Here is a 22,514-nt window from a genome sequence, read left to right on the forward strand (position 1 = left end):
TATATGTACATGTTTAACAACAAACAAACAGTGTAGGCCTACTCAAACTATGAAATATAATTTTCAGTCGAGGTGGATGTTACATGTTACTGGGTTGTAGAATATATGGATGTACTAGACTGATGTCTAATTTTCATTTTGAGTGGTGGCCAGTGGAAAGAAAATGTTTTTGTGTATGGTTTAGTTATTAGCGTATAGTATTATGGTCCTGAAATAAACACTTCAAAATGTACTGGAAAAGAGTTGATTGAGCTTGAAATTGATCAAATGTGTGTTGTTGTGCTCAGGTAATGCTAGCATGCTAATAGACTATTCAGACCAGCAATGCGAGCAGCCTAAAAGATAAATATCCATCAACACTCTTACAGCATGTAACAGAGTAAATCAAAGTTATTAGGACAATTAACCCAAAAATCGTGTGGCTACATAATTTTTCCTCTGACTTGTAATGGTTTGCATTGTTTTGTTTTGAGTTGCAGCGGGTTGTAGATATCATACCATAGAGATGTCTGCAGTGTTATTAAATTTAACGCTGCTCAAAGTGCAAAAAAATTATCTGAACAACTGTGATGCCCCTTTTAATAATATCATGACCAAAACAATTGATAACTTCAGAGAAGAGACATATGTATTTTTTATTTGATTTGGGGGTTTACCTATTTCTTTAATTGTGTGTTATTCTTTGTTTGTGCAGTGACGTATCTTGTGAAACAGGAAGTGTAGGATAACTATATATGAAATTAATAACAAACCACCAGTGTTTGTCTGAAATATTGCAGATTCAAAAAATGTTCACCAGATGGCGCTGAAAAACCTCAATATCAATCACAGATTATTAATTCCTCTATTCTGCACTCTAATGTATTGTCATTGGGATGACCTTTAATCTGCAGATATGAAATGTATTATGACCGAATTGATGTTCGAAATGCAAGGGGCGGGGCTCTCTCTCTGTGCTCCGTCCTGGTTGGCTGATGCGTCTGTCCGTCAGGGGGGTTTAGAGACGGTGGGCTGATTAAAGGAGATTACGCGGGGGAGAGAGGGGGAGAGTGGGGGAAACTGTGTGCTGGCATCTCGCTTTGGTCATGACAGCAATGATGGCTCCACCATGGAAACGCTGCAGCTGCGGCATCCTCTTCCTCTCGCTCCTCTTCCTCCATCTGCAGCCGTCCTCTTGCCTCGACCCGCGAGCTGCTGGCAGGTAGGTGGAGCAGACAAAGGGATGATGGTGCACCTTGATGCTTGCTGTTTATGACCTCCAGTGACTCTCTAATCTTTGACTCTTGTCTCGGGCAGTTCGCAGATTAATGATGACCTGAGGGCAGTTTCATTAATTGTGTGTGTGTGTGTCTGTGTGTGTGTTCTTTCTTTAAAGCCGCATTCTGCGTTAATGTTCCCCAAAAATCAATTAAAGCTAGGGTATGTAAGCAAGCATAGGAGGCTAGACCTTTTCAAATGATTCTGCAGACTAATCCATTCCTTTGTTACAAACTCCTTTACAGTGATAGTAGCACTTGCTTTATATGAACGTATATTCCTCAATCCTGCAGATTACTTGAACCATTTTGTCAATTGCACTATTTTATGTCTTTTACTTGTATGTTAAGTATGTTGCATTGTTTAAGTAGCTTTCGCTGTAGCATATGACACATAAAGCCCTTGAATCTTTTTGCTCCAATAGTTGCTAAATCTAGCATAAAATAGCCTTCAGATTTATTACAGTCCTGCGACAGTTAGATACCATGTTGTGTTCCTTTATTGAGTATTTAATTCATTGATATGAGATGTAAAGAGTAATTCATAAAATCTAACAAAAATAGATCTAAGCGTACTCAATCTATTTAATCAATAGATAAAACAATCTAACTCACTTTGTAAAATAATACATGCAAGTTAGTTAGAGGTGCTTCGAAGATGACTGAATAGGTGGGTACAGAGAAAAAGATTCTGCAGCTTTAGTGATTTTAAATTCAAGATGAACTCATTGCTAAAATCTCTCCCAATCATGTTTCCATCATGCATGGACGTGTGTACTTATAGTTTCATAATGTTGTGTTTGTTGCCATTGCTAATATTGTTGATTTAATGGCAGTATGTACTCAGTGGTAACTGTTTGTTTTTATACAACATTCATATATTTTATTTCTATGTTAGGTATGTCACATGTTGCATTGTTGGTGGAGCTTTAGACTGTGTTTTTATACGACATGAATTCGCTTAACAGAGATATTATTCTCTGTTTCCTGCCAAGTTAGAGATTAGCTCACTCTGGTTCATCTAAGAAGCCTGTCATATAAACAAACAGATACATCAACACGTGTTGACTGTGAAAACAGAAACAACGATTTGACAATTAGAAATATAAGCTATTCATGATATGAAAATAGATTTAAAATCTCAAATAACAGTGTTAGTATAAATCACTGTGCAGTAAATATGATATAAATAACCAAACTACATTTCAACATTTCATTTGGTCACAGACGTAAACAAATATTTTACAGATTGTTACCTAATACACTCGTGGAGTCAAATGTGTAAACAGCAGACAGAGGGCAACATTATTATCCAACTGGAGGCCCAGTTTTGTCAATCTGATGAATGTAGATCCAATATTCACTCTCTTTCAGCTCTGTTATGGTCTCTAACATCTCCTGTTATGGTCTCTAACATCTCCTGTTATGGTCTCTAACATCTCCTGAGGGAAATACCCTGCTCATTAGCTGCTAAAGCTGCTGTGTCCCAGTGCCTACAGGGACACATCTTTACTTCAACTTCTGTTTATATAAATATATTATTTATTTTATTCTAATATAGTGCATCTGTGACAAAACATTATTTCCCCCTGGGATTGATCAATGTTGATTGATTGGTTAAATGCAGCTAATCTCTAAAGGTCAATCAATCACATTTGCCTGCTTTGTGCTGTTAGAAACAGGATGTTTATTGGAGCTTGTTTGCAGCTGGAAACAACACTGATGAGAGCTAGTGATGTGCGCAAATCAAATCTTTTTGAAGTAAACTCCTTCCGGTTCCTTCGTCAAAAACGCAATGCAATTTCTCCATAGGATTTTGGAAAATAGCTCGAAATAAGGTCTGTGGTTGACACACATTTAAGAGACGGATCACGTTTTGTTCAAGCCGGATAATATCCACATGTCTACCCTACTTTTATAATTTTCGATTTCATAAATCTAGTCGCCAGAAGCAAAATGCTAACGTTATGCTATAAACGAACTACAGCAGGGTCACTACTTCAACGTCACGCCAACTTAAGATCCATATTCAAACATACAGATTCTAAATGGTACAAGTTGAAGCGTTTGTTTGAACAGTTTGCAGGAGGCAGGTACTTGCTTTCAAGCAGAACAGGGCAAACAAACTTAGCGGGAGTGTTTTACGTGTTCGGTGTAATGACGTAAAACGGCCTGGACAACTTCTGTGGTCCTATTCAGCCACATGTTAACAACCATCGTTTTTCAGACACGTAAACTCAAATTCAAAAATCACCATCGGGGTCACTGCTGATGTATTTAATGTCGTAGAACAAAACGTGATCTGTCTCTTCAATTTGTGTCAAACACAGACCTTATTTCGAGCTATTTTCCAAAATCCTATGGAGAAATTGCATTGCTTTTTGTCGAAGGAACCGGACGTGGTAAAAATGCTAACTTACTTCGGGGTTTTAGGACGCGTCACTGCGGTTATCTATTGGCTAGCGCTCCAACACATTGTCCGTGATAGGTTAAGGGGCGGAACATTTCTAAGCGGTTGAACGATAACAACCTGTCAGCTAACCAATCAGAGCAGACTGGGCTCTGGTTTCAGACAGAGGGTGAAAAGAGGTGCTGCAGCACAGGCAGTATGAGAAAAATAAAGAGCTTTCTGAACATTAAAAGTAGGTATTAGTTAAAAGTAACCTTACGTATATCTGGCTAAAACTCCACACCCACACATACAGTGACTCTATTTCTCCACCTCCTCGTTATGTTTGGTCTATGAATTAGCCACTGCACATCAAAGTTACTTCCGTACGTCAATGTGCTGCATGGTTGTTATTGTTCTATTGTGCATGAGGGTTCAGGACTGGGGACCTTTCTTTAACCTATGATCTTTCCCAAACCTTTATCATAGTAGCAGACATAAAATCGTGTTGGGCATTAAAAAACATGTGACCAATGATCTGAGCTTGTGCAGAATCATTAGATTTCAGTATTGTATAATATTGTTGTCCCAAACAAAGCACTAAAGAGAGCCTGATGTTTTTCTGTGTGTGCTGGATTTGCAGAAAACCAGATGTGTGTTGTTGGTCTTTTTTTAGTGTACAGATGCTCTGAGGGCAAAATTAGGGAGAAGCAAAATCTCCTTATGACCGAGAGCCACCTGGTCCTTTGTGTGTGTGTGTGTGTGTGTGTGTGTGTGTGTGTGTGTGTGTGTGTGTGTGTGTGTGTGTGTGTGTGTGTGTGTGTGTGTGTGTGTGTGTGTGTGTGTGTGTGTGTGTGTGTGTGTGTGTGTGTGTGTGTGTGTGTGTGTGTGTGTTGTGTGTGTGTGTGTGTGTGTGTGTGTGTGTGTGTGTGTGTGTTTTGTGTGTTATTATGCAATCAGTGCAATCCCACAATCCTGTGCTCTGACCCTGTAAACAAGAGAAGCTAAAAAAAAATGTTCTCCGCTGTCAGTGAGTGGGGTAAGATTTGATGATTATGTGTCTTGCGCTAAATAATACACACATATAACACATATAATGTAACATGAAAATAATGTATTCTACATTTACTGAAAGGCAGAAGAACCCGGCTAAGAACAAGAAAACAAGAGTTTTGTTTTAATTTTAAACATTGGCGTTTTCACTACCTTTCTCTCTTAAATGTGCAGCAGCCAAGATGAATGATTGAAAATGTAAAAGAGGAGAGCATAACTGAATCTATTTATAAAGTGCTCTAGCTTGTGTGCACGGTTATGGTCATTAAAACCATTTTTTTTAATTGCATATATATTTGATTTAAAAACATAACTTTTTCTTGGGGAAAACCACCACCGTCTACAGATTCTTCCCTTGAGTAAAAGCACCAATTCAACACTGAAAATACTTCACTACCAGTCAAACTAATGTATTTAAACCTCTTTTAAGAAAGTATTATCAGCAACACTTAAATACGAACAAAGAATGGACTAATAAGCAATAATAACCGCGCTGCACTCTGGGGCGTTGCGGCCATTTGTGGAGGAAGCGTATAGCAACAGCAGCATCCATCAATACACAGTATATCAGCCTCACCCCGGTCATCTGTCAGCATTTAGCATCCTCAAATGAAAAGAGCATGAGCAAAATATAAATTCCCTTACAAAGAGAAGCTCTAGGCAGGAGGGTTATTTAAAGGGCCCATGTCATGCTTTTCCGGTTATTACCCATCCCCTTGTGTGTTATGAAGGTTTGTATGCATGTAAACGGTCTGCAGAGTCACAAACCCTCAAAGTACACCCTGTAGGGAGTAAAGCTCTAACACAGAAAATACCTGTCTATGCTGCCCCAGAACGCCTCGTTGGACATTTCTCATTTTCCATTGTTTGCTTCCTGGGTTCTGTGACGTGTGAACACCCAAATCAACAACAAATGACCGGATTGGCCCAAATGGACCAATCCGCGGCGCACCTCACATACCAGGATCCCTTGGCTAACTAACAGGGAGTCCCCATTGACTTGCATAGAGCTCCCTGAACGCTGGTAATAGACGAGTTGGGATCGTGGAGAAATGCTCTCCGCAGACCCATTCTCACAGCGTTATAAACCTTTTTCTTACTCAATATAAAGCCACACTTATTAGCCGCGTTCACACCGGAGTACTTTTCACCGTACTTTTCGTGTTTAGTTCCGTTAGTACCCCTTATGTCGCGTTCACACCAAAAAGAGTACTTCAAGCCGGGAACTTTTACCCCCATTTTTAGTGCCTGCTGAGAGATGGTACTTTCCTGGGGGAAAAAAGTGCCCCAGTTCTGATTGGCTGGGCGAATTGCAAACCACGCCCCGTAACTCTCTGAAATGTTTTGAAGAGCCGCCATTTTATTATCCTTGCATTAGCATTATTAGCATTAGCATTCGCCCAGCGCACAAACGCAGAGAGACTAACTTATGGCAACACAAAAGAGAACATGGGAGCGGTGGAGATGAGGAGGTGTCGGCGTTCTGGCGATTTACTCGGAAGGCTTCAGTAGAAGCTGCTGGGAGTCCCAGCAGCTTCTACTGAAGCCAGTCCCCAACTCCGGGGACTTCCGGCCGGGGACTCCGGGTGGCAGTATACGCCGTGAAGTTGTTTGCGGCCTGCCAGTAAACCCAAAGCAGAAGAAGACGAAGTGACGTAAGCGGCTCATTTGCGTAATCTTCCCTCAGGGAATTTATTCCGGTGTGAACGCGATCTGTACTAAATGCCCTGGGGTAATAAGTGCCGGCACTAAGTACGGCAAAGTACTTGGTGTGAACGCGGCTATTGTTTTTACTTCGGCTGTGAGTGTTTGTGTGTGCTCAGGATGAGTTTCGCGCTGTCTCGCTGTATCGCCGACCCGGAAACCTGTCCGCTCCTCGCAGCGGCGAGCAGCAACGAGCCTCGCAACGTCCCGACCAATCAGAGCACACTGGGCTCACAGGGAGGGGGGGGCAGGAGCTCCAACAAGCCGTTTAGGACAGAGAGTGAATACACATACTTTACAGAGATGCTGTATGAGAAACCAATGTGATTTTGGAAAATTGCACAATTTAAATCTTAAGTTCCTTTTTTTTTTTTACAGCCAGCAACATAACAGTGCCTACCAACAATGTTTAAAACGTTCATAGTGAAAAAGTTATACTTCTTTGCTAGATGTACAGATAAGTGAATTGGTTGTGTTTGCTGATCATCCAAAGACAAACCACTTGTGCAGTAAAATGATCCCGCTCAATGTTTTAAGTTGAAGAATTTAGAAACATTTTTTCCCAAAATCTGTTGACATTTGTAGAGTTGTTTGCTACTGTCAAACGATTGTGTCTTGTTGTGTTAACCTCATAATAAATAATAACGTACGATTTGGATCTGCTCCAAAATATAACCAAATGTTTCCTGACCCACCCTTCCTCAAAACGCAGACGGACAACCAAACCAAAGAGAACATATCCTTCTTATTGGCTGAGGTAATAATTGGATTTGAACCCAGGTTTCAGGGCGTTAGGATGTAATGAAGCTCTATCCTTTTCGTTCCCTTTTCTTTACATAAAACCTCAATCTGCTCCTTCTTTTTACAAAAAGCAACAAGAGCAGTGGTGATAAATGATTATAATCGAAGTCTCGGTCCATTATATGTTATGCTAGAAAATACAACCTGGGTCAGAGTGGTTTCTCTCAGTCATTATATATACAGTCTATGGTCTCAGCCTGATCTCTGTTGTCTGACACACTAATCCACCAGGTGGGTCATGGCACGAAAACAAGATGCATTCTGGGAAGTCAAACACCTCACAGGTTTATCTCCCTGACATCTACCTACTGTCTTCTATTTCTAAGCCTAATAATATATCCTTGCTTAGGGAATTTTAACATTTTCTATTTCTATTTTCTATTATTTTACTGATTTATACTTAACTGTGCAGATCCCTTCAGAAACATATTTTATTATTTCTAAAATAGATTTGACAAGCACGGTCAGCAAAGGATATTTTGTTTTAAAGGTATATGTTTTTGTTATTTTAAACAAGTAAAATGTTGTTTTATTGGTTTTAGTTTGGTGTGGAGGATATACAGTATATTGTTTTTTCTAACAAGTATGATTAATGACCAGCTGGTAAAGATAAGGAACCAATGGAGATGATGCACAAATGAGAATAAAAAGAAAACATTATTGAGAAGAAAAAATATCATTGCAGATATACAAATTTAATAAAAAACTGAGGATGCTGTCAGATATAATGAGAAACCTTATATTATATTTAAATAACTTTATGTCTTGATCCTCCTTCTGTTCACAGTGGGGCTGTCTCTTTCATACAAGGTAAGTCTGTCTGTCTGCCTGTCTGTCTGTCTGTCTATCTGCCTGTCTGTCTGTCTGTCTGTCTGTCTGTCTGTCTCTGTCTGTCTGCCTATCTGCCTGTCTGTCTGTCTGTCTGTCTGTCTGTCTGTCTGTCTGTCTCTGTCTGCCTGTCTGTCTGTCTCTGTCTATCTGCCTGTCTGTCTCTGTCTGTCTGCCTATCTGCCTGTCTGTCTGTCTGTCTGTCTGTCTGTCTCTGTCTGTCTGTCTGTCTGTCTGTCTGTCTGTCTGTCTGTCTGTCTGTCTGCCTATCTGTCTGTCTGTCTGTCTGTCTGCCTATCTGCCTGTCTGTCTGTCTCTGTCTGTCTGTCTGTCTGTCTGTCTGCCTATCTGTCTGTCTGTCTGTCTGTCTGTCTGTCTGTCTGCCTATCTGCCTGTCTGTCTGTCTGTCTGCCTATCTGCCTGTCTGTCTGTCTGTCTCTGTCTGTCTGTCTGACTGTCTGCCTGTCTGTCTGTCTGTCTGAATGAAAATAACAATTTAATCAAACATGCATACATTATTTCAGCACTTTGGTTTACAGCTGCATGCTAGTACAATTGTGCCCAACTGCTAGATGAATCTAAATGTTAGCAATAGTTACACACATAAGTAGATGGGGTAGCATGATGCAGACATAATGATACTGACTACAAACAAATCAACTGCAGAGCATTACAATAAATTCCCTGCAGTTAAATGCAGGACTTAAATCTAATGTATAAGTAATGAGTACATCTAATGTGTCAGGTGCATGTGTAACCCTGAATACTTGAATACATATATAAGTACCCGATATTATGAGTCAGCTGGAATCAGGTGCCACTCATAGTTAGGCATGAACTAAGTAAGTATGTATTATGCTGACCTGAAGCGTGGTAAAAGGCCAGTAGACGTAATAGGAGTAATATTTTTTATTTTGTGTGGTGCAACCTTGAGTAAAATAAAAAATAAAATAATTATTTGTTGTTGAAACCTGAAATGTTTGACCTCAGATAAATGTTTTGAGATATGTATATTTCAATTTAACGTGCACTATAACACCTATACATGATTGGTTTTTATAAAATGAGAGAATTCATCCTGTTTTTGTCTCTGCAGATGAAGAGATGGCTCCGAGTGATGGAGGGATGTGGACGGAGGAGCCTTTGGTATCGGCAGATCAGACAGAAAGAAGACTGCAGGTAAACACTTACTGAAGAACAAAATAGAACTCATAAAAGGTAAAAACACACAATAAACAACAACAATAACCTGGTGGTAAAACACAACATTTCTAATCCGTCATTCAAAATGGTCATAGGTAAAAGTAAGACAGAGTGAAAGAGAGTTTTGTTGAATTCACTGCTAAGTAGTCATTTCTTAGAAACAGTTGAGGAAGGAAAAAAAGAGAAGGCATTGAATAAGTCAGGATCAATATTAAAGGGGACCTATCATGCAAAATGCACTTTTGTACGTCTTTTATACATGAATATGTGTCCCCGGTGTTCCAGGGAACTCACCAAGTGTCAGAAAACACAACCCTCTCTATTTTCCTCCATACCCAAATCTCTAAAAAAGGGGCTGCAACGGATCTGATAAAAACTGATCCAGATTTGAACACTGTCCTGACGTCAGGACAGTGGCGCTACGGCTATTGGGCCAACTCCACCAATCAGGAGGAGACAGCCACGGCCATTGCCGTTCGAAAGCGCTGGAGACGCTGTAGTACATATGCCAGGCCTCTAGATGGTGCTGTTCTCACAGAATCAGCCCTTGCAAAAACAGAGCTAGAAATTGTCAAATTGAGCGAAATGAGGCATGGCTAAAATGCATGATCTGTTTGGTATTTTGAAAAAAGTATAAATATGCCTTATATAGGTATGGTCCTACACTATATTATTCAAATATAGCATGATAGGTCCACTTTAACCTAAACTAAAACAAAAATAAAAACATCTGCTTCACAGTGATGCAAAGGTAAATATACTAACTGTTGACAAACCACACAGGCTTCTTTGTTGATTTATTATATAGGCATGCGTAATTGCATTTAAAGTGTAATGGTGTTTCACATGATACAAAAGTATTTGTTCTCAATGGTTGTCTCTTTCCTTCTACAGACTGCGGATGTGTCAAGGAGGAAGTTACTTCAGACTCCAGGAATTGCAGTTCCCTTTCCTCCCCTCAAGGTGGTGATAGTACCTTAACCACATTTGTTCACAGTAGCAGTTTCCAATCCTTCAAATCTTTGTAGGCGTTTCTAAAATGAGGTGATGAGAGATCATCTTAGGTCAACTGGAAATGTTGCTCTTGGTGGAAAAATCAAAGTTTTCCAAGAATATGATGAGATATATATATATATATATATATTCAAAGTCCTGGACAAATGATCATCAGATGATCCATTGAGTAAAAGTAGTAAGTAACACCACAAGTAAAAGTCCTGCATTAAAATGTTTTACTAAATTTAAAATCTAAATCTACATAATGTCCCAAAACTCCAAGTGCTCAAGGGCCAATTTCAGAGTAATGAATTGTCTACTTTACTATTGTGTAATTATTATTGATGCATAAATGTGTTAAGGAGAAGCTTATTTTTTATATATATATATATTAGGGCTGTCAGTCGATTAAAATATTTAATCGCGATTAATCGCATGATTGTCCATAGTTAATCGCGATTAATCGCAAATTAATCGCACATTTTTTATCTGTTCTAAATGTACCTTAGAAGGATATTTTTCAAGTTTTTAATACTCTTATCAACATATGAGTGGACAAATATGCTTTATATGTTTGTTTATTATCATTTGAACAATGACAAATATTCTCATGAATATTAAACACAACAACCTGTGAACATTACAAATATTCGCCTCAATTCAACCTGGAACCTCTCTCATACAATAATACTGTGTGTGTGTGTGTGTGTGTGTGTGTGTGTGTTGTGTGTGTGTGTGTGTGTGTGTGTGTGTGTGTGTGTGTGTGTGTGTGTGTGTGTGTGTGTGTGTGTGTGTGTGTGTGTGTGTGTGTGTGTGTGTGTGTGTGTGTGTGTGTGTGTGTTCCAACGGGAGCTGCCTGGACGCTGCAATCATGTTGCGCGTACTATCCGTGCTGAGTGTGCTGACTTTTCGTACAATGTCCCACTGTCTGGCTACCTGCATAAAGTCAAGTGCTCGGCGCAGTTGTCGGCGAAATGTCATTGAAACAGCTCCTTATATCCGTTAGCTCAGCTAGCTAGCACCAGATGCTAACAACAACAACACGTAAGGTGTGCCTCGCTCGCGCGAGTCGCGCCACACATACACACCCTCCCGGTCCTCCCGATGGCCAGTCCGGTCCTGCCGGTGAGCGTGGAAGTGTGGTCTGCCACAAGCGGGCGGTAGGAGCGGGGCTGTCAGCATCAGCTTGTAGATGGTATTTTAAACTCGATGCGCTCTGAAACTACGGGGCGGCCGAGGACAAAAAATACACATGCGTTAATCGCGTTAAAATAATTAGTGGCGTTAATTTTTTTTTGCGTTAACGCGTTATTAACGCGTTAACTTGCCAGCCCTAATATATATATATATATATATATATATATATAATGTTGGGTAGCTTATAAACTTCCCCAAGAGAACCAAAAAGGTTATTGTAAGCTATAATAATACCTATTTTTTGTATAGATAACACACAAAAAACACAATTGTATTGCAATTGGTGGTGGTATGAAAATTAATTTTGTATTAACTCATATTTAAATATCCCCGCCAGGTGATGTCGGATGGGGAGCCGTGCGTCATGTTCCAGGCCCGGAAGCTGTCTCTGCGCTACGAGAAGCAGAAGCAGCTGGACCTGACGGAGAGAGCGTTCTCTCCTCAGAACCCTGTCGACACCAGCCAGTCCGTTTGCCGTCAGGACAAGGCCACGTACGTTCAAACGCCTGTCTGATGCACACCAACCTGGTAATAGCATCAGAAACAGAAAGAGTTGGCTGTTTTCTGATGTTAATTACAAATGTATTGAAAAAAGTTATCCCTCCTCAAACAAAAGTTATTTATCATAAAAAATCAAATGAAATTGCACAAATAATTGACATTAAGAAATGGAAAAATATATACTTTAATAGCAATAAAGTATGTTCAAGTAAGGATGTTAATGAGGGAAGTCCAACAATACTTCCTTTTTTTGCTTCATTTCCAAAAAAAGGTAAAAAGATGTCTTTCTGTCTGCTTATCTTCAACAGGCTGGTCATGAGGTTTGGAGATGTGGAGGATTTGAGAGGCCTTTCCATAAGGTCAGTCATAACATTTGTCTGCTGATTATGCAAATAACTATAATTATAGATCGTAAAAAAATCGACATTGTAGATGATAGAAATACTGTTGTCTGAAAAAAAAATGTCTTCAGTTAAAAATGACTAGTAAAAATGACTTAAGTAGAAGTACAGAGGTATAATCAGCACACAGTTCTTAATGGATCAAGTATTTAGTTACATTCCACAACTGTCTACAGCCATTGAAGCAGCAGCTGTTAGGATAAATGAAGTGTTGTTTCCTCCCCTCTCGCTGGTGTCAGGCTGCAGCTGTCCAACACTTTCTACGAGTCTTCGGGTCAGTGGTGGTTCTCGGTGGACAGCGTGTCTGTGCGCTACAACTCCTCTGAGGAGGCAGTGTTCAACGCCAGCGACGTGTACGCTCCGACCTCCTCCTCCTACCACTGCCTGCACGTCAGCAGCCTGCAGCGCTACAGCGCCCTGCTGCTGCCCAGCAGCGAGGACGCTCACCGCTGGAGCCTCACCTTCACCAACTTCCAGGTACCCTCATTTTAACAGACTCACTGTCTCAGATTCAAGAGGGTTTGTAACTTTAGATCTGATAAAACTTAAAATATATTTAGTTAGAATCTGAATATTTTATTTCTCCCAGGGGGCGAATAGGTTTCCTGACAGTTGCTCAATTTTAGAATAAAATCAAATTACAAAGATACAATCTAATATTTATTCAACATATTAAGTTAAAGTAAAAATGTGTAATAAGAAGACAATATGAAGTAAAATCAAATTTTAACTAAGAAGTTAAGATAAAATGTGTAAGTTGTACTACAATATACAACTACTATAAATATTTTACAATATTACAATACATACCGTGACATATTAGTATTTATTTAGAAATGGATGATGAAAACCAGATTATCGCTCAATATGTAATATAATATATAAAAATATATTTTGTGTAATTAGCATTACAGTTAAAAAATTGCTTTGGTTAATTCTAAAAATAAATCAGTCTGTATTACACAGAACATTCTTTTATTAAGGTAATATTTACCCCAACTTGTATTTATCGGATAGACAAAAACAGGACTCCAAATGAATTATGATGATGCTGGATATTTATATAAATAACTGTTAAAAATCTCAAAATCAATGATTTACTACCATTATTATTATTATTATTATTATTATTATTATTATTATTATTTGAAAATATAAAAACAGGAATAAAATTAGCTTTTTTTTCAAAGAATACTGCTTTCGGATTTACATACAGAACTAAGTTAATATTATTGGATGCTATTTTTCTTCTTTTATTTGCGTTGTGTGACAATAAATAAGGATAAATAAGAAAGGAACATATACTTTTCTTAATTATTTTCATCCCCTCCACAGATTCAGGCATTCAACATCACTTCCGATAGATTCTCTCCGGCGACCGTCTGCGCCACCTTCATGACGCCGGCCATCCTGATGGGGCTGGTCACTTCCCTCATCCTGCTGCTGGTGCTGGCCTATGCCTTGCACATGGTCATCCACCTGAAACACATCGAGCACGAGGACGAACACAAAGCTGACGTCTACTTCCCCCAAAGCCCAGAACAGCCCGAACACTGCTGTGTGGAGAGCGACGCTGAGAAAAATATTCTGTAGTGTAGCAAAGAAGATATTTAGAGACTGTTACACTTTAAAAAGAGATAGAGAGCTGATTATAAACTGCTGGTGCAATGGTTTACTTTCAGCTCGGGGTTAGACTTTTTTATATATATATTTATAGTGTTTTTTTATTTGCCTGCTAGTTAATATCTGCATTTGTCTTTATAACTAATTTAATAAAAAAATATAAAAAATCACATTTGGTTCCGATCTGTTTTCTCTACAAAGGACATTTTTCCTTTTAGTTGTTTTTTTTCTGTGCTTGTTGTTACTGAGCGGGGAAAATCACATTTTTAGATGGGCATAGACTTCAAAAGGCCCCTCCAAGTCTCCTACAGAGACTGTGTGCAATGTTTTCCTCTTTTGTGTGGTTGTTTTACATCTCATTGTAGATTTGTTTCCGTGGTTGAGTGTCTCTTGTAGTGAATTTGTGTCTTTTTATAGCTGTTTTATGTATATTTTTGGTCAATTACAACTCTTTGTAGCTGTTTTGGGTATTATCCTGAAAATGTGGTCTTCTGTACCCGGTAGGCTCAGTATTCAGTTATCCCCCATCCATGGTTATATGATTCATTTATCAAAATACAAATCATAACCATATAAATCAAAGAATAAGAATATTGTCAAAGAAAATCGACTGGTGTTATGTCCATCCTGTCTGGTAGGTGGCAGTGGCACGCTTTTAATAAGCCACATTTTACAGAAGAAGAAGACGCTCGGCATGGCCGGCATGACTTACTAAGGAAAGAAATGACAGATAACATTGTTTGTGAATATTTAAAAAAAAAACATGTTTTAAGCAGGGTTTTATATCTCTGAATCCTGTGTGTTGTTTAGTTTTGAATCAGACAGCTGGAGGGTGAATAACACTCGGTGGTGTTCTCTTCTGGTTAGCTTGCTGGTTAGCACCATGGGGTTAGCACATAGACTGTATATATAAAGGGTTAGCACTGTGTCGGGCAGTTGTTGACGTCATATGAATAGGGAGCACTCTACTTGTCATTGACGTTATCGGCGTGGGTGATGAATGTTGGTGTAGGTTCAAGTTAATGTGGAATAACGTTAGTGCAGGTTAGCGCCAGTGTAGTTAAACGTCATTGTAGTTTGCCCCGCTGTCCTCTACCTGTCGCTGGTCGTTGACATGACTTAGTTTACCGTCAGTGTAGTTTTCCCTGTTGTCCTCTACCTGCCGCCGGGTCTTCATGTTTAACCGCCTCTCCGCTGCTCTCACACTTCTCCCCCGCCGCCTACTGCTCGTCTCTTCACCGAGGACTGTGACCGGAGCCTGCCGGCTCCTCGGCAGGATGAACCCCGCCGTGGTGAGGTGCCTCCCCGGGGAGCCCAAACTCACCATCTCCTTCAGTCTGGACGGCGGCCACAGAAACATGATGCGGGACCAGGATGAGCCGCTAGGAAAGACCCTGTCCAGGATATCCCACAACAAGGGGAAAAAGTCAAAGAAAAAGAAAGGAGAGACGCCGGGAGAAGCCCCTGTGGTCACGGTGAAGCTCTACTACAACGGGGAGGAGGTGTCCGACATGTCGCTGAATTCGGAGGCGTGGCGGGACGGAGCTGTGCTGCAGGTGGGAGACGTGGAGTACTCTGTCCGCAGGAACACTCCCTCCTTCACCAACGCAGAGCTCCCCGCGTCCCTGCTCGCAGAGTTCCCCGTCTGCCCCAACCTGGAGATAGAGTTCGGGAACCTGGAAGACTGCGAGTTCACGTGGTATAGAGAAAATGCCCCAAACACAAGGTAGGAAGAATCAGCTTTATTGGCCAAAACATGTGTGCACATACAAGGGATGTGTTACTTTCAAAGTACTTTTAGATACATAATATGTGTTTGAAGTAACGTCTTTCGGGTAGTATGTTTCGTGATTTTGTTGACAAATTAACAAGATTACATTTGCAACATCAAACGTAATTTCCTTACAATGCCTTACAAATCCAGCAATGATCAGGCTTTAATCCAATGTCATGTTTACTCCAGTATAGGAGTCAGTTTGTCAAATTATGATGCAAGTATTTCTTGTAGACTCAGACACTACTACCAGCACTGGAAATTGGGTATGTAATCAGACTTGTGCCAATAAGATCAAGCTAAACTTCTGAAAACAAAAGACAGGATCTGAGAGAAAATACAATCCGTGAAGCAAACAAATCTGTTGGTCTTTTTCCTTTTTATTTTATATAATTGGGCAGCATAAAGAGAAGAAAGTCAAAGAAGATATGAAAAATTCTGCACCTTTTTGTTATTATTTTTCTCTCTGATGTTTTATATCATAGCACTGAAGCTGCGGTAGAAGTTGAAGGTCAGGACAGCGAGTGGACACAGGTAGGATGTGGGAGAGTCCACGTTCCGTCCATTCAGGACATCGGCTACAGGCTCAAACTGTGCTGCACTCCGAAAGATGGAGGACGCAGCGGCCTGCCCAAGGAGCTCCTCTCTACGGCCATAGAGGCCGGACCGGGGGTGTGCACGTTCGACAACAGGCACGCGTACACTCTCAAAGAGGCGGAGTGGCCGTCTGTGAGGGTGGTGTCGTACAACATCCTCGCCGACATCTACGCCCAGACAGAACTGTCCAAGACTGTGCTCTACCCGTACTGCGCCCCCTACGCCCTGCAGCTGGACTACAGGCAGAACCTGATCAAGAAGGAGCTCGCCGGGTACAACGCTGACATCATCTGTCTGCAGGAGGTGGACAAAGGTAATAACTGGAGAAATGGATAGTTGATACAAAAAGCTAGCCTCCATCTTTTTCTGTACCATCATCTGGTGGATATTTGAGTCTTCTTTATGCAGGGTTGCTACGCTCGCTGGAATTCCTTCAAAACTGTTGAATTTTAATGTTTCAAGGTTTGCGATGTGCTTCAGTTTGCAATTAGCTGCTTAACATTTTGATTATATGGGATGCCGAGTATACACACACAGAGGTGTCACATTTTACATTTTTGTTGTGTTTACCTTTTTTAATTGTCACCATTTTGTAGAATACTACCACAAAAATATAACTTAAGTTGTTTAGTACAAAAGCATTTAATTTTAACTTGATGAAGGGGTGCAGAAAGTATACTGTATATATGATGCATATGAATATGTTATTTACCAAGGTGCAGCAAAATGTTTGAAAGATGCTTGAATTTTTATTTGAAAAAGGTTGGAAACCCTGTGTGTGACTTTCTTCATGTTCCCTGGTCTCTTTAGGGGTGTTTGTTAACAGTCTGACTCCAGCCCTCGATGCCTTCGGTCTGGACGGTGTTTTCAGAACCAAAGACAGGCAGCATGAAGGACTCGCTACATTCTACCGCAGGTCAGGTCCACCAGCACCCGGACTGAAGAAAATGCCTTCGGAGTTTTTTTAAGTTTCTGTTAAAGCCTCGTTCTTTTTTCCAAAACTTAACTTTAGGTATAAATGTGGTGCATCACTTAAAAGCAGGTTGATTGGGATAGGATTGTTACTAAACAGCCCCCCTTGGTAAAGAGGATAAATGTGAGACAGTAAAAGTCGGGTTGGGCTTGATCAGAAGTACATTGTCCAATACAGTCGCTACACTTGAAGGGGCAAAAGGCTGATCATAACACAGGACTACCCCACCAAAGCTGCAATCTGATCCTTATATTTTCTTAGTGTTTATTTTATATTGTTTTTTTAGATGGTAATAAACCTTTCAATCCTATATTAAAGGGGACCTATCATGCAAAATGCACTTTTGTACGTCTTTTATACATGAATATGTGTCCCCGGTGTTCCAGGGAACTCACCAAGTGTCAGAAAACACAACCCTCTCTATTTTCCTCCATACCCAAATCTCTAAAAAAAGAGGCTGCAACGGATCTGATAAAAACTGATCCAGATTTCAACACTTCTATGTCGTCACAGAAGTGGCGCTACGGCTATTGGGCCAACTCTCCACCTATCAGGGGAATGTGGGGTTGGGCCACGGCCGGCCATTGCCGCTGGAGACGCTGTAGTACATATGCCAGGCCTGTAAGTGCCGCTGTAGTCTGCCACAAAAGCAGCGAAGAAGACTTCCCGCCCATAGTTACCATGGTTACCCTTCTGTTTATTCTCCGCTGTGGCTTTTTTTTCTCCCTCCCCGAGGCAAGCGTTTGCTCCCGCTGCTTTAATTCAATGCAATCCCTCCCCGTCGAGGCAAGCACTGTAATTCTCTCCGGTTAGTCCACCAGCAGATGACAAACACCCACCTCTCCACCTCTTCCAAGGAACGAGGGGACCGTGCGGCAGTTTCAGTTTCAGTTCCTTTCGCCGGTCAAGATGTCCGTTAAAGTTTAAATCTTCCGGACAAAATTAGAAAAGTGCCGGTCAAAGGTCTTCTTTGTTATTTATTGAGCTTTAAAACAAATGAATAACAACTCTATATAATAAAACACGGAGGACGGAGATCTCTTTTTCTCCCCCTCTTCTGACAGCCCAGCAGCTGATCAGAGCATGTCTCCCCTCTCCTGCAGGGGGGCGTGGTCAGCAGAATCAGACCCGTAGACAGCAAACAGCACATAGAGCGAAATGAGGCATGGCTAAAATGCATGATCTGTTTGGTATTTTGAAAACAGAAACGTATAAATATACCTTATATAGGTATGGCCCTACAATATATAATTTAAATATAGCATGATAGGTCCACTTTAAGTCACGTAATTAAAAAGTGCATCATTTTGTCTTTTTAGGTCAAAGTTGAAGCTTCTGAGCAGTCATAATATTTCGCTGAGCGAGGCGCTAACCTCTGACCCAATCCACTCTGCGCTGCTGGAGAATCTTTCTGCGAGCACGGCTCTGAAGCAGAACATCCTGAAGAGGACCACCGTCCTGCAGGTACGGCTGCTCACATGCTGCACCGCCAGAATCATTCAAAAGAGGATTCATACTAGTAGAGTTTTGGGCTTGTAGTCGTTGAGCTCTAATTGGCATTAGAGAATTGGGTTAGGTAGTTTTGTTAATTCAAATATTTAATAGGCAAATGAATTAATCGAAAGAAATAAACAAAATCATCAAATCCCCCCCCAAAATGCTGTCAAATGGACACACTGTGGCTGTCTTTGTAAATTGTTGTTGTGACTGTTTTCAGGTCAGTGTGCTTGAGGATGTGAGTAAACCTGGCAGGAAGGTCTGCGTGGCAAACACTCACCTGTACTGGCTCCCCAAAGGTAAAACAGCTCACTCCTCTGTATGAAGACACCTGATATAAAAGAGCAAAGTGCAAGAACACATTTCTAAAAACAAATGTAATTTCTTTGAAGGAGGGAGCATCCGCTTGGTCCAGATGGGCGTGGCTCTGCAACACCTGAATCATGTGATCAATGAGGTCGCACCTGGAGCCCCTCTGATCTTTTGTGGAGACTTCAACTCACATCCTGACTCGGGTAACTCCACAGCAACATCGGTCTCTGCCAGAATTTAATTCAGCCAAAGCACATAGACTTCATTGACTTCATATTGTATTTAAAAGCTGCGGAGTCATTGTTTGTCTCCTCTTCCTGTCTGCAGGTGTTTTCCAGCTGCTCAGCGAGGCTCTTGTTCCTCTGCAGCACGCAGACTGGAGCAGCTTGGGGCCGGAGGAGTCCTGCAGCATGGAGCTGCTCTCTGCCCTCCCCCCTCTGCTGAGCGCGTACGGACAGCCGGCCTACACCAACTACGTGGGAGGATTCCATGGCTGCCTGGACTACATCTTCATACAGCCGGACAGCATGCAGGTACTAGTACTGAAGTCAAGCTAATACTGTCACTTCATTACTGTTAGTGCTGCCAGGGCCACTGATACTAATAGCACTGACAGATTAGTGTGGCAAATACTCAAGTTAGGAGTATACTTGTTATTGATTTTTGAACTAAGAGGTCGCAATTTACCGATCAAAAAGCAGCAATTTAAAACCATTATTTTTATCGCTACACAATCTAACTATTTACAGTGTCAGAAACACCTTCACTTGAGCACATGCTGCCCTACGCTCCACATGATACATGCAAATGGGAGTAGATGACGAAAACAAATTGACAAGCTATGATGTTAGCGCAACCACTGTGAAATCAATATTAACACATTATATTGTTGTAAGAGTAGTAGTCCTATGAATAATGTGTGTCATTGCAACTAGTTTGAAACCAAATTCTGGTTGTATACAGAAGTAGGAAACATTTTTTGTACAGAAGTTTGAATTTCATTTTCCACTAAAGTAGGGGAGTAGATATAATGACAGTATCTGTGTTTTTGCAGGTGGAGCAGGTGATTCCTCTGCCCAGCCACCAGGAGGTCACCACCTACGAGGCTCTGCCCAGCGTCGCTCACCCCTCTGACCACATCGCCCTGATCTGTGACCTGCGCTGGAACCCCTGACCTCTGACTTCCTGAACCAAAGACTAGAGAACCAGGCTTCTCCCTCAAACACATCCTGACTTTGGATTTTCTTAATACTAGAATAAAGTCTGAGCATGGAGATGTGTTCCTGCAGGTTAACTGTAAAAAAAAAAAAGGAAATACTTGTTTTAAATTACAATATGAAATGTACTGTTAATATTGTAATATTTACAGTACAATAAATAATACATTTTAATCACTGATACTCAGTGTTTGAGCTGAAATGCTGCACATTGTTTGTTATTTTTATTAAATGTAAAATGTAATATCCAGTCTCTGATAGTGTTACGTTATTATGAGAGTGCTCTGTTTGATTCTGAAATTGTATATATTTATATAAATATATATGTGTGTGTGTGTGTGTGTGTGTGTCCGCATCTGTAGCTTGTTGTCTCATTATACCGCACTGTCAATGAATTCAAAGTAAATATATAAGTCGTCATGAACACATCTGTCCATCAGACAGAGGGCTGCTGTGCCTCCTGTCATCATTAATGGACGTCTCTTTAAAATGACCGCTCAGAGGAGAGGAGTTCTCATTTCTCTAACCGCCTGCTGCTTCCCCTCCTCTCTCCTCGGCTCCCCTCCTCGGCTCCTCCGCTCGCATCTCCTGTGGGCGGGACTAAGTCTTGAGGATAGGAGTCGAGGAGGGGAATTTGATGAAATGAGAACGGCCCATGGACTCTTAATGGTTTCGAGACCCAATGATAGGGTAAAGAAATACATATATTATTAACGTATTAAGTTATTTATTATTACTTTTACATTTATTTTTATTTTGGCCAAACAAGTTGCTCAGTGAGTGGTGCTTAAATGTGTTTATTTTGTTTGAAATAAAGTCTTGCTCAAAGCATTGGTCATATTATTGGCTCTGCTTTTGATTTTATATTTTCAACAACAACAAAAGAGGTTGTAAATGTTTCTGTGATTTTTTTTTGGTAAGAAATAGAAACAATTAAGTCAAACAATCTGACCGAGAAAAACTTTAACCAAAGTCAAAGTGATTTGAAAGTTGGACGATGGACCGATATATTTACACTGGCTGGCTGTCAGCTGTCAAACTCCAGTGCAGTGGCGTCACCTTCCATCGCCACGCTGTTTTTCTCTCATTGGTCAGAAGTAGGGAAGAGGCGGGGATTAGTGTTAAGAACAAACCATTGTGTCGTAACAAAAAGTGTAAATAAAAGTTACGCTATTAGGTGGGACAGTCTTGATGACATTTCATCAAGAAACAATAATTCAAAAGTATTTAAACATCTATCCCGTTTTGCTTTCTAGTATAAAAACTAGCATTTATTTTCAGTTAATGCGCCAATGGTTTTTAACACACCGTGTCAGTGAAAGAGGCGAGAGGCAGGGCGTGTGGTCAAGTTCCCCAGAGTCATCCAGCAAACCGGACACCGGTTGATTTGTCTTGTAAAATTAAAATAATAAACACTCATCTCACTGCAGGTTCCAGCCAGGTAAAGTATTATTTCAAAATAGATGAGAGTAACACCTACGTCACTTCTGGGCGAAAATTACGGCCCCGCCCACTTTTGGGGGAAAAACAACGCTGTCATTTGAATGGCGGTCAATACAAATTCTGAAGTTTTTGCCAATCCGATCAGAAATTTAAGAAAACCGTGGATTATTGGATCTTCAAAGAGCCCGATTACGATGGCCAGACAGGCAAACAATTACATTAAATAATTGGAAATCGACGATCGGGCTCGATATATGGTTTAATTTAGGTTGCTTGGTTACTTTAAAGACTGCGTGAACCGGTCAATGCCATTGGCGCCCCCAAAAAAAAGAAAAGAAAATATATATATAAAAAAAATGGGCCCCTGGCCGGCTCTGGGCCCCGGTGCGTTGCACCGGCTGCACGGTCGATAGTTACGCCACTGCTCTCATCTATACTTACACACTGATATTAATAGGTCAATTGGTTAATTGTGGATGGAGGTTTCATTGGTTTTAGGTCTGACTTTCTTACGTAATATGCATTGTATTTTATTTGTAATGTTATTATTTGCATAGTAGGCTACTCAATACTCACTTGTTAATGGGATCTCAATCCCAATGTGACAGCCTTATTTATAAAGTAGCCTATACAAATAATTCTGTTCAGACTGAGAGACTGTATAACGAGTTTATAAAAGGGAAATATCAAAAGACTCAATAAAAAATCATTAAAAAAAAAACGTACTGAAAAAAAATTATTTTATTTTG

General features: G+C 40.6%; 2 protein-coding genes across 3 annotated transcripts; both read left to right on the plus strand.

Moving 5' to 3' along the window:
• Nucleotides 1–1,049: 1,049 nt before the first annotated feature.
• On the plus strand, nucleotides 1,050–14,087 carry atp6ap1la (ATPase H+ transporting accessory protein 1 like a). Of its 2 annotated transcripts, XM_034149931.1 has the most exons (9): nucleotides 1,059–1,201; nucleotides 7,115–7,159; nucleotides 7,991–8,013; nucleotides 9,128–9,210; nucleotides 10,129–10,197; nucleotides 11,765–11,919; nucleotides 12,237–12,287; nucleotides 12,569–12,806; nucleotides 13,665–14,087. In XM_034149931.1, exons 1-9 carry the CDS (start codon nucleotides 1,086–1,088, stop codon nucleotides 13,920–13,922), a joined length of 1,038 nt encoding a protein of 345 aa, XP_034005822.1. In that variant the 5' UTR covers nucleotides 1,059–1,085; the 3' UTR covers nucleotides 13,923–14,087. The 2 variants fall into 2 exon arrangements, with proteins under 2 accessions (XP_034005823.1, XP_034005822.1); XM_034149932.1 differs by lacking the exon at nucleotides 7,115–7,159 and having other exon boundaries at nucleotides 1,050–1,201.
• A 538-nt stretch (nucleotides 14,088–14,625) lies between these two features.
• pde12 (phosphodiesterase 12) lies at nucleotides 14,626–20,570 on the plus strand. The gene is made up of 8 exons (XM_034149940.1): nucleotides 14,626–15,678; nucleotides 16,212–16,636; nucleotides 17,134–17,239; nucleotides 18,616–18,760; nucleotides 19,014–19,092; nucleotides 19,186–19,308; nucleotides 19,433–19,638; nucleotides 20,160–20,570. Exons 1-8 carry the CDS (start codon nucleotides 15,128–15,130, stop codon nucleotides 20,277–20,279), a joined length of 1,755 nt encoding a protein of 584 aa, XP_034005831.1. The 5' UTR covers nucleotides 14,626–15,127; the 3' UTR covers nucleotides 20,280–20,570.
• The last annotated feature ends 1,944 nt before the right edge of the window (nucleotides 20,571–22,514 follow it).

The sequence above is a fragment of the Trematomus bernacchii genome, unplaced genomic scaffold (assembly GCF_902827165.1).
Source record: "Trematomus bernacchii unplaced genomic scaffold, fTreBer1.1, whole genome shotgun sequence".
In the NCBI taxonomy this organism is placed as follows: Eukaryota; Metazoa; Chordata; class Actinopteri; order Perciformes; family Nototheniidae; genus Trematomus; species Trematomus bernacchii.

Excerpts from the sequence above, each read along its gene's own strand:
- pde12 (XM_034149940.1), top strand. The coding sequence starts at position 15,128 with ATGTTTAACCGCCTCTCCGCTGCTCTCACACTTCTCCCCCGCCGCCTA. Across the intron at positions 19,309-19,432 it reads CAACTCACATCCTGACTCGG|GTGTTTTCCAGCTGCTCAGC; the intron begins GTAACTCCACAG and ends TCCTGTCTGCAG. Across the intron at positions 19,639-20,159 it reads TACAGCCGGACAGCATGCAG|GTGGAGCAGGTGATTCCTCT; the intron begins GTACTAGTACTG and ends GTGTTTTTGCAG.
- atp6ap1la (XM_034149931.1), top strand. The coding sequence starts at position 1,086 with ATGACAGCAATGATGGCTCCACCATGGAAACGCTGCAGCTGCGGCATC. Across the intron at positions 1,202-7,114 it reads GACCCGCGAGCTGCTGGCAG|ACGGACAACCAAACCAAAGA; the intron begins GTAGGTGGAGCA and ends CTCAAAACGCAG. Across the intron at positions 12,288-12,568 it reads TTGAGAGGCCTTTCCATAAG|GCTGCAGCTGTCCAACACTT; the intron begins GTCAGTCATAAC and ends CGCTGGTGTCAG.